The sequence below is a fragment of the Canis lupus genome, chromosome X, assembly GCF_003254725.2.
Source record: "Canis lupus dingo isolate Sandy chromosome X, ASM325472v2, whole genome shotgun sequence".
Classification (NCBI taxonomy): domain Eukaryota; kingdom Metazoa; phylum Chordata; class Mammalia; order Carnivora; family Canidae; genus Canis; species Canis lupus.
The window spans coordinates 106,367,190-106,379,420 of NC_064281.1; the positions used below are offsets into that span (position 1 = coordinate 106,367,190).

The window sequence follows — 12,231 nt, forward strand, 5'->3', positions numbered from 1 at the left end:
AAATATCTTCTCCCATTCTGTAGGTTGTCTTTTAGTTTTGTTGACTGTTTCTTTTGCTGTGCAGAAGCTTTTATCTTGATTAAGTCCCAATAATTCATTTTTGCTTTTGTTTCCCTTCCCTTCATAGATGTATCTTGTAAGAAGTTGCTGTGGCCAAGTTCAAAAAGGGTGTTGCCTGTGTTCTCCTCTAGGAGTTTGATGGATTCTTGTCTCACATTTAGATCTTTCATCCACTTTGAGTTTATCTTTGGGTATGGTGTAAGAGAATGGTCTAGTTTCATTCTTCTACATGTGGCTGTCTGATTTTCCCAGCACCATTTATTGAAGAGACTGTCCTTTTACCAGTGGATAGCCTTTCCTGCTCTGTCGAATATTAGTTGACCGTAGAGTTGAGGGCCCATTTCTGGATTCTCTATTCTGTTCCATTGACCTAGGTGTCTGTTTTTGTGCCAGTAACACGCTGTCTTGATGATCACAGCTTTGTAGTACAACCTGAAATTCGGCATTGTGATGCCCCTGGCTCTGGTTTCCTTTTTCAATCTTCCCCTTCGGGGAAGAATTCGGGGTCTTCTCTGATTCCACACAAATCTTAAGATGATTTGTTGCAACTCTCTGAAGAAAGTCCATGGTATTTTGATAGGGATTCCATGAAATGTGTATGTTGCCCTTGGTAGCATTGACATTTTCACAATATTAATTCTTCCAATCCATGAGCATGGAATATTTTTCCATCTCTTTGTGTCTTCCTCAATGTCTTACAGAAGTGTTCTGTCGTTTTGAGGGTATAGATCCTTTACCTATTTGGTTAGGTTTATTCCTAGGTATCATACGCTTTGGGGTGCAATTGTAAGTGGGATTGACTCCTTAATTTCTCTTTCCTCAGTCTTATAGTTAGTGTATAGAAATGCCACTGATTTCTGGGCATTGATTTTGTATCCTGCCATACTGCCGAATTGCTGTATGAGTTCTAGCAATCTCGGGATGGAGTCTTTTGGGTTTTCTACGTACAGTATCATGTCACCTGCAAAGAGGGAGAGTTTGACTTCTTCTTTGCCAATTTGATTGCCTTTTATTTCTTTTTGTTGCCTGATTGCTGAGGCTAGGACTTCTAGTACTATGTTGAATAGCAGTGGTGAGAGGGGACATCCCTGTCGTGTTCCTGATCTTAGGGGAAAGGCTCTCAGTGTTTCCCCATTGAGAATGTTATTTGCTGTGGGCTTTTCGTAGATGGCTTTTAAGATGCTGAGGAATATTCCCTCTATTCCTATACTCTTAAGAGTTTTGATCATGAATGGATGCTGTCTTTTGTCAAATGCATTCTCTGCATCTATTGAGAGGATCATATGGTTCTTGTGTTTTCTCTTGTTGATATGATCTATCACGTTAATTGCTTTACGAGTGTTGAACCAGCCTTGCATCCCGGGGATAAATTCCACTTGGTCATGGTGAGTAATCTTCTTAATGTATTGTTGGATCCTATTGGCTAGTATCTTGTTGAGAATTTTTGCATTTGTGTTCATCAGGGATATTGGTCTATAATTCTCCTTTTTGGTGGGGCCTTTGTCTGCTTTTGGAATTAAGGTGATGGTGGCCTCATAGCATGAGTTTGGAAGTATTCCATCCCTTTCTATCTTGTGGAACAACTTTAGTAGAATAGCTATGGTTTCTTCTTTAAAAGTTTGATAGAATTCCCCAGGGAAGCCATCTGCTCCTAGACCTTTGTGTCTTGGGAGGTTTTTGATGACTGCTTCAATTTCCTCCCTGGTTATTGTTCAGGTTTTCTATTTCTTCCTCTTCCAGTTTTGCTGGTTTGTGGTTTTCCAGAAATGCGTCCATTTCTTCTAGATTGCCTAATTTATTGGCGTATAGCTGCTCATAATATGTTTCAAAAATCAGTGGTGTTTCCTGGGTATTGGTTGTGTCTCTCCTTCTTCATTTGTGATTTTATTAATTAGAGTCTTTTCTCTTTGGTTTTTAATAAGGCTGGCTAATGGCTTATCTATCTTATTAATTCTTTCAAGGAACCAACTCCTGGTTTTGTTGATCGGTTCTACAGTTCTTCTGGTCTCTATTTCATTGTGTTCTGCTCGAATCTCTATTAACTTCTTCTGCTTGGTGTAGGTTTTATTTGCTGTTCTTTCTCCAGTTCCTTTCGGTGCAAGGTTAGCTTGTGTATTTGAGTTTTTTCCAATTTTGTGAGGGATGCTTGAATTGTGATGTATTTCTCTCTCAGGACTGCTTTTGCTGTATCCCAAAGATTTTGAATGGTTGTATCTTCATTCTCATTAGTTTCCATGAATCTTTTAAATTCTTCTCTAATTTCCTGGTTGACCCTTTTCTTTTAGCAAGATGCTCTTTAACCTCCACGTGCTTGAATTTCTTCCAAATTTCTTCTTGTGATTGAGTTCAAGTTTCAAAGCATTGTGGTCTGAAAATATGCAGGGGACAATCCCAATCTTTTGGTATTGGTTAAGACCTGATTTGTGACCCAGTATGTGGTCCATTCTGGAGAAAGTTCCATGTGCACTTGAGAAGAATGTGTATTCAGTTGCGTTTGGATGTAATTTCTGTAAATATCTGTGAAATCCATCTGGTCCAGTGTATCATTTAAAGCTCTTGTTTCTTTGGAGATCTTGTGCTTAGAAGATCTGTCATTTGCAGAAAGCGCCGCATTGAAGTCTCCGAGTAAAAGTGTATTATTATCTAAGTATGTGTTTACTTTGGTTATTAGTTGATTGATATACTTGGCAGCTCCCACATTAGGGGCATAAATATTCATGATTGTTAGGTCCTCTTGTTGGATAGATCCTTTAAGTGTGATATAGTGTTCCTCTTCATCTCTTACTACAGTCTTTGGGATAAACTTTAGTTTATCTGACATGAGGATTGCTATACCTGCTTTCTTTTGAGGACCATTTGAATGATAAATGGTTCTCCAACCTTTCATTTTCATGCTGTATGTGTCCTTAGGTCTAAAATGAGTCTCTTGTAGACAGCAAATAGATGGGTCTTGCTTTTTTATCCAGTCTGAAACCCTGCGTCTTTTGATGGGATCATTAAGCCATTCACGTTCAGAGTTACTATTAAAAGATATGAATTTAGTGTCATCATGATACCTATTCAGTCCCTGTTTTTGTGGATTAGTTCTTTGGGCATCCTCTTTCTTTTACAGAGTCCCCCTTAGTATTTCTTGCAGAGCTGGTTTGGTGGTCACATATTCTTTCAGTTTCTGCCTATCTTGGAAGCTCTTTATCTCTCCTTTTATTCTGAATGAGAGCCTTGCTGGATAAAGGATTCTTGGCTGCATGTCATTCTCATTTAAGACCCTGAATATATCCTGCCAGCCCTCTCTGGCCTTTCAGGTCTCTGTGGAGAGGTCTGCTGTTAATCTAATAGTTCTCTTCATATAAGTTAGGGATCTTTTGTCTCTTGCTGCTTTAAGGATTTTCTCTTTATGTTTGGAGTTTGCAAGTTTCACTATTACATGTCGAGGTTTTGAACTTTTTTTGTTGTTGTTGTTTTTGGTTTTAGGGGAGGAATCTCTCTATCTCCTGGATCTGAATGCCTGTTTCTCTCCCTAAATTAGGGAAGTTCTCACCTATGAGTTGTTCAAATATGCTTTCTGGTCCTTTGTCCTTCTAGGCGCCCTCTGGAACCCCAATTAAACATCAATTTTTCTTCTGAGGCTGTCATTTATTTCCCTTAAGCTTTCCTCATGGTCTTTTAATTGTTTTTCTCTTTTTCCTAAGCTTCCTTCCTTGCCATCAACTTGTTTTCTATACCACTCACTCTTTCTTTAACTTAATTAACCCTCATCATGGGGGCAAATCACATTTCATAATAGTCGATTTTGTCCCTCAAAAGAGTAGTGGACCTCCAGTTTTGATTGCATCTCATTTAATTGATTTTTAATTTCCACCTGATTAGATCTAAATTCTGCAGTCATGAAGTCTCTTGAATCCTTTATGCTTTTTTCTAGAGCCACCAGTAGGTTTATAATTATGATTCTGAATTGGTTTTCTGATATCAAATTGTAATCCAAATTCTGTAGCTCTGTGGCAGAGAGTACTGTTTTTGATTCTTTCTTTTGTGGTGACTTCTTCTTTCTAGTCATTTTGCTCAGTGCCTAGTGGCTAAAAACGAGCTGTATTTGTTAGAAGCAGAAACTCTTCTCTCTGTAGCATTCCAGCTGTTCTTTCTTTAAATGTCAGGTCAAATCGTATGTTTTCAGGATGATTTGAAAGTTATCTATGTAAGTTGGTGGGGACAGGTGACTTGGGGACTCTACTCTCTGCCATATGCCCCGCCCCCACCTCTCTTTCTCTTTCTCTGTCTTTCTGTTTCTCTCTGTCTCTTGCTCTCTCTTAAATAAATAAATAAATAAATAAATAAATAAATAAATAAATCTTTAAGCAGATGCATAGGTAGCAGCAGCAGCAAAAGCATATTTTTAAAGATTTTATTTATTTATTCATGAAACACACACACACACAGAGGCAGAGACACAGGCAGAGGGAGAAGCAAGCTCCATGCAGGGAGCCTGATGTGGGACTCCATCCTGGGTCTCCAGGGTCACACCCTTGGCTGAAGGCAATTAACTGCTGAGCCACCCAGGCTGCCCAGCAAAAGCATTTGGTAGGGTCCTCACAAGCCAAATATTTTTAAGAATGTGAAGTCATCATGCCACATAACAGCTCTTCATCCATATAAGCCCCTGCCTGATGGGTATATGTATTGCAGGGCATTATTCTTCCCATTGAGTGCTCTATAGAATTGCAGCCAAGGCCCAGTTAAGACACAAAACCAATGGGCACAAGGCAAGTGATATTGCCTGGGTCTAGCATCTGTCAGGCTTATATTGGACTTGAGACACACAATGCAATCTGGGAAACACAGATATATCCAGAAGGAGACAATGACTTAGGGTCATTTTAAGGAGGACCCCAATCTCATAATTCGACCCCTAAATGCTAACTGTTGAAATTTCCAAATTAGGAAAAATTTGGTTTGCATGTCAAGAAAGGAAATAGCACGCATGCTCCAAGAGTGTATTGATGGGTTTATCACACACACACTGAGGCTTTCTGGGATCAGGGCAGAATTCCCAAAATGGGAATTGAAATCTGTCAATAGTCAAACATTACAATGGAGTAAGATAGGGGAACCTGGGTAGCTCAGTGTTTGAGTCTCTGCCTTCAGTTCAGGTGACCCCAATACCTGGGGTCCTGGGATTGAGTCCCACATTAGGTTTGCTGCAGGGAGCCTGCCTATCCCTCTGCCTATGTCTCTGCCTTTCTTTCTGTGTTTCTCATGAATGAATAAATAAAGCCTTTTAAAAAATGGAGTAAGACACTTCATTTCAGATATTTTCTTGACAAACTCTGAAGTGGGAGTGCCTAGGGTTACACATTACAGATGAGAAAATAAGGCTTAGAGAAGTCAACACAGATGTTGTAAGTATCAACAATGGGATTTGGACACACATTTACTTTTTGTTAGTGACTGTGATATTGACTCATGCAAAGTAAAGTGGGGAACGTATGAACTAACATCAAGCTGATTTCCAAATTAAGGGAGCAGAGTATTCTTATCACGTCTGGATTCTTATAAATTAATGATGAATGCCACACCAATTATATGCAGTATATGATTACCCTTTAAATTTCAGGATGTTGCTGCTAGTATATTAACCCTGATTCCAATTGCACATAAATCTCACTTTTATGTCAGTGCCTCATATTGCATTAATAGTAATGTATGTTATTGCCTGAGGACTCACATGTACCTCTCTTCCACTGGAGATGAAGCAACACTGGAGATGAAGTCTGAAGTTTGGTGTGTATGTAAGCTATGGGATCTCGTAGTCTTGTACCTGACTCGGGGTAATGACTCCCTGGGCACCATCAGTTATCACTAGCATCAGTGCTTTAGGCTAGTGCTTCACCTGCCATACTGGTACCCATCTGGGTCACCGACAGACCTCAGGATTCCCACTCCTCATCACTGGAATTGAGCTCATGCATGGCTTCAAGGGTAGTTTCCTAGCATGCTGAGTTGTCCTGGCTAAGGTTCTCAATGGCAGATGTTGGAAGAACTTTCAGAATATTCTCTTGAGTGAACTCTAATAACTGTAGCCAAGGATGTGTCTGTTAGCCATGGTGTAGTGACCAGCTTGAGACCCAGGAGCCCTGTGTCTTTTGATACTGTGAGGATCATGAGCTTTGCCTTACCCCAAGACCTCTTCTTTGTAATTGGATGGAGAGGAATGGGACAGTGTCCTTAGGGAGTGAACTTTGCAGAAATTGAATATACATCCAACTGAGACTGCTTAAATCAGAGTTGACTGGGACATCTGGGTGGCTGTTGGTTGAATGTCCGACTCTTGATTTTGGCTAAGGTCATGATCTCAGGGTCCTGGGATTGAGTGCTGCATCTGGGTCCACACTCAGCAGGGAGTGTGCTAAGGCTTCCCTCTCCCCCTCTCCCTCTGCCCCTCCCCACGTATGTGTTCTCTCTCTGTAAATAAATAAATCTTTTTAAAAAATCAAAGAATTGACCAAGATGAATGCTGTAGCCTGAACACTCCCTACATGCTGGACACTGTTCTGAGTGCTTTCATGTTACTTTGTTAATCTTCACAAATCCCTAATGGAGGAGGTCTGGTTGTCATCCACACTTTCAAAGGGGAAACTGTGGATCAGAGAAGCTAAAGGACTTGTCCAAGGTCACACAAACTTGGATTGGAAATCAAACTGCCTGTCCCCCGAGCTTATGCTCCTAACCACTTCATGTAGCAGCATTTTACTTCTGTGACCGAGCATCAATCCTTGCAACTATGACCCAGCAGGATTGGGGTCCATCAGGTCAATTTATTTTGTGACAGCAGATAAAGATGCGACATTAGCTAGCTGTGCTTGACTTAGACCACAGGAGCTATTCTGAGTAGCCACATTTCCTCCAGGAGTAACAATAGGTCTGGAAAAAAGAGCAAAGGAGAAAACAAAAATTTCCTTTCCTTTTGTCCTCCTCTTTTTTCTAAGTCCCAGAGCCTGATTGGTTAAGTGCCCAGAGGAGTCATGGTGACTCACAATGGTTCTCAGACTTTGTGACCACATGTAATGGCAAGATATGGGCACTGGTTACCACCACCTGGGTGACTTCTAGGTCAGGGCTAAATATGGTGTGTTGGAGAGAGGCACTGGAAGAGGTGGAAGCTGGTACAGATACTTGAGTACCATCTCCAGACCTGCTCTTTGCATGATCGACTGTCTTGTCCCAGACCTCTTCGTGAAATGATGCGAAATCTCTCCATTAGCACTTTCTCTGTGGGGTTCACCGAAATGTCCTAACAGTGTTCATTGCATTTCAACAGGTCTACTGGGCAATGGTCAGTGACTCTGACCTTGAGATCCAATCACCCAGTGAAAGCTGAAAAGGAACTCAGTCCCAGGTAGGATTCTCCACTCTTCCCCAAACTCTGGATCATGTTGTGGCTGTGACTCTTAGAGTTCTGCTTTCTTTATGTACCAGTTCACATAAAGGGCATGGATAATTGCAGGAATTTCATCTGAGTAGTCTGATGGCCGTATCATTTTGAAAAATATTTTATTTATTATTCACGAGAGAGAGAGAGAGAGGCAGAGACACAGGTAGAGGGAGAAGCAGGCTCCATGAAGGGAGCCTGATGTGGGACTCGATCCTGGGACTCAAGGATCATGCCCTGGGCCCAAGGCAGGGGCTAAAGTGCTGAGCCACCCAGGGACGCCCTGATGGCTGTATCATTGACATTAAAGTATGACCCACGTGGGTGCCATCTAGAGGTAGGATATGGATTTTCACAGGATATTGGAGGACTGATGGGGAAGATGTTTTGTTTGCTATGGCACTACTCTTTTGAGGGACAAAATAGACTATTATGAGATGTGATTTGTCCCCACATTGGCTGCTCCACTCAGTCTCACATAACAACTGAGGACACTGAGGCACAGATGCCTGGAAGATGGCGCCAGTCACACACTCCTTTTCTTGAGTGTCAGGGAATGCTCAGTCATCCAGATCTCTTCCCATCTCAGATAGAAACATGTAAAACCACAAAGGTACTGTGTTCTGTTATCAAAAGAGATAAACGGGTGAGAATTGTTTCCTTGGCTTTCACGAGGATCAAGCGGAATCATCCTGAAGGGGTGGAAGGATGGGGCTCTGAAGCCAGACAAGTTGGGTTCATATCATAGTTGTGTCACATGCTAGCTTATGTGACCTTGGGCCAGTGACATACCATCCCTGGGCCTCAGTTCCCTGCCCTGGATAAATGGGCATGACAGCGGCACCCACCATAGATGTGAGAAGTTAAACAAGCTGTTGTGTAGGAGACCAGAGAGTGGGTGTCAGCACGTCATCTCTCCCTCCTGAGTAAAGCTTCTTAAAGCTACAGACAAGGGTGGAGAATCTTTCCTGGCTAGGTAAGCTCTCTTACCTTGAACTGCATTTACAGGTTGGTTCCCTGTTCCTTTGATTTGGGGTTTGGTACTTTTCTTCTGAACTCCAGTGCCTTTCCCTTGGAGGAGACAGGCAGAGCAAATGAATGTGGGCCAACCTGCCTGGGTGTTGGCACCTCTCTCTGTCTCAAATGTATGCTTCTGAGGAATCTTGTTTTACTTAAAGTATTTTGCAGAATTCACTTACACATATTTTTGCATTCTTGTTGGAGAAAATACAAGAATTACATTTATAGAGATCAATTCATAAGGCCCTCATTTACTCTGCTCCACCATTTTACACTCGTTACACCAGAAGAACCAACATTAGCAGTTTGCTGTAAACTTTTCAGATCTTCTTTTTTTAAAAAAATATTTAAATTTCAATTAATTAACATTTATTATTGGTTTCAGAGGTAGAGATCAGTAATTCATCAGTTTTATATAATATCCAATGCTCGTCAAATCATATGCCCTCCTTAATGTTCAACACCCAGTTACCCCCTCCACCGACCCCCTCCCCTCTAGTGACCCTCAGTTTGTTTTCTATGATTAAGAGTCTCTTATGGTTTGCCTCCCTCTCTGATTTCATCTTTTTTATTTTTTCCTCTCTTTCTCTATGATCCTCTGTTTTGTTTCATAAATTCTACATATAAGTGAGATCATGTGATAATTATCTTTTTCTGATTGACTTATTTCACTTAGCATAATATTCTCTACTTCCATCCATGTTTCAAATGGCAAGATTTCATTTTTAAAGGCTGAGTAATATTTCATACATACACACACACACACACACACACACACACTTCTTTATCCATTTATCTGTTGATGGACATCTGGGCTCTTTCCATAGTTTGGCTATTGTGGACATTGCTGCTATAAACATTGGGATGCAAGTGCCCTTCGGATCACTACATTTGTATTTTTGGGGAAAATATCCAGTAGTGCAATTGCTGGGCTGTAGGGTAGCTCTATTTTCAACTTTTTGAGGAACCTCCATACAGTTTTCCAGAGTGGCTATACCAGCTTGCATTCTCACCAACAGTATAAAAGTGTTCCCCTTTCTCTGCATCCTCAGCAATATCTGTCGTTTCCTGACATGTTAATTTTAGCCATTCTGACTGTAGTGAGGTGGTTCCATACAAATTTTAGGATTTTTTGGTCCAACTCTGTCAAATACATTGATGGTATTTTGATGGGAATTGCGTTGAATGTATAGATCACTCTAGGTAACATAGACATTTTAACAATTTTGTTTTTTAAAGACTTTATTTATTTATGAGAGGCAGAGAGAGAAAGAGAGAGAGAGAGAGAGAGGCAGAGACACAGGCAGAGGGAGAAGCAGGCTCCATGCAGCGAGCCTGATGTGGGACTCGATCCTGGGTCTCCAGGATCACGCCGTGGGCTGAAGGCAGCACTAAACTGCTGAGCCACCTGGATGCCCAACAGTTTTGTTCTTATAAATCCATGAGCATGGAACTTTTTCCTATTTCTTTGTGTCTTCCTCAATTCCTTTCATGAGTGTTCTATAGTTTTCTGAGACAGAAACTTTGCCTCTTTGGTTAGGTTTACTCCTATGTATCTTAAGGTTTTGGGTGCAATTGTAAATGTGTTTGACTCCTCAATTTCTCTTTCTTTTGTCTCATTGTTAGTGTTAATGCAACTGATTTCTGTGCATTGATTTTATACCCTGCAACATTGCTGAATTCCTGTATGAGTTCTAGCACTTTGGGAGTGGAGTATTTTGGATTTTCTATATAGAGTATCATGTCATCTGCAAAGAGTTTGACTTCTTTGCCAATTCAGATGCCTTTTATTTCTTTTTGTTGTCTGATTGGTGAGGCTAGGGCTGTGTTGAACAGCAGTGGTGATAGTGGACATTCCTGCTGTGTTCCTGACCTTAGGGGAAGCTCTCAGTTTTTCCCCATTGAAAATGATATCCGCTGTTGGCTTTTTGTAAATGGCTTTTCTGATACTAATGTATGTTCCCTCTATCCCTACACTATGAAGAGTTTCAATCAAGAAAGGATGTGATGCTTTGTCAAATGATTTTTCTGCATCTGTTTCAACTGCATCTGTTGAGAGGATCATATGATTCTTGTCCTTTCTTTTACTAATGTAGTGTATCACATTGATTTGTGGATGTTGAACTACGCTTATAGCCCAGGAATAAATCTCACCTGGTCGAGGTGAATAATCCATTTAATGTACTGTTGGATCCTATTAGCTAGTATTTTGGTGAGATTTTTGCATCTATGTTCATCAGGGATATTGGTCTGTAGTTCTTCTTTTTGGTGGGGTCTTTGATTTGATGATCAAGGTAATGCTGGCCTCATTGGAAGAGTTTGGAAGTTTTCCTTCCATTTCTGTTTTTTGAAATAGCTTCAGAAGAATAGGTATTAATTCTTTTTTAAATGGTAGAATTCTGGGAAGCCATCTGGCCCTGGGCTTTTGTTTGTTGGGAGATTTTTGATAACTGCTTCAATATCCTTGCTGGTTATGGGTCTGTTCAGGTTTTCTCTTTCTTCCTGTTTCAGTTTTGATAGCTTATATGTCTCTAGGAATTCATCCATTTCTTCCAGATTGCCTATTGTTGGCATATAGTTGCTCATGATATGTTCTTTTAATTGTATTTCTTCAATGTTGGTTGTGATCTCTCCTCTTTCATTCATGATTTTTTTTATTTGGGACTTTTCTCTTTTCTTTTTGATAAGTCTGGTCAGGGGTTTATCAATCTTATTAATTCTTTCAAAGAACCAGTGCTTAGTTTCATTCATCTTTTCTATTGTTCTTTTGGTTTCTATTTCATTGATTTCTGCTCCAATCATTATTTCTCTGCTCCTGCTGAGTTTAGGCTTTATTTGCTGTTCTTTTCCAGCTCCTTTAGGCATAAAGTTAGGTTGTGTATCTGAGACCTTTCTTGTTTCTTGAGAAAGCCTTGTAATGCTATAGGCTTCCCCCTTAGGACTGCCTTTGCTGCATCCCAAAGGTTTTGAATAGTTGTGTTTTCATTTTCATTTGTTTCCATGAATTTTTTTAAATTTTTTATTTGTTTATGATAGGCACACAGTGAGAGAGAGAGAGAGAGAGAGAGAGAGAGAGAGAGAGAGAGAGGCAGAGCACAGGCAGTGGGAGAAGCAGGCTCCATGCACCGGGAGCCCGACGTGGGATTCGATCCCGGGTCTCCAGGATTGCACCCTGGGCCAAAGGCAGGCGCCAAACCACTGCGCCACCCAGGGATCCCTGTTTCCATGAATTATTAAAATTCTTCTTTAATTTCCTGGTTGACCCACTAATTCTTTAGGAGGATGCTCTTTAGCCTCCATGTATTTGAGTTCTTTCCAAATTTCCTTTTGTGATTGAGTTCCAGTTTCAAAGCTTTGTGGTCCAAAAATATGCAGAGAATGATACCAATTTTTTGGTACTGGTTGAGACCTGATTTGTGACCCGCTATGTGATCTATTCTAGAGAACTTTCATGAGCACTTGAGAAGAATGTGTATTGTGTTTCTTTAGTATGGAATGTTCTGAATATGTCTGTGAAGTCCATCTGGTCCAGTGTCATTCAAAGCCCTTGTTTCCTTGTTGATATTCTGCTTAGTTGATCTGTCCATTGGAGTGAGTGGAGTGTTAAAGTCCCCTACTATTATTGTATTATTATTGATGTTTCTTTAATTTTGTTATTAATTGGTTTATATAATCAGCTGCTCCCAAGTTAGGAACACAAGTATTTGTAATTCTTAGATCTTCTTGTT

At 40.6% G+C, this 12,231-nt stretch overlaps 1 protein-coding gene across 3 annotated transcripts in view; it reads left to right on the plus strand.

The window, feature by feature from the left end:
* ZNF75D (zinc finger protein 75D) overlaps positions 1-12,231 on the plus strand; it is a 71,543-nt gene that overhangs the window by 50,961 nt on the left and 8,351 nt on the right. For all 3 annotated transcript variants that reach the window (XM_025431095.3, XM_025431092.3, XM_025431096.3), the window contains exon 6: positions 7,373-7,450. In XM_025431095.3, the coding sequence (XP_025286880.1) occupies positions 7,373-7,395 (23 nt within the window). In that variant the 3' untranslated portion in view covers positions 7,396-7,450. The remainder of the gene's footprint in view (positions 1-7,372; positions 7,451-12,231) is intronic.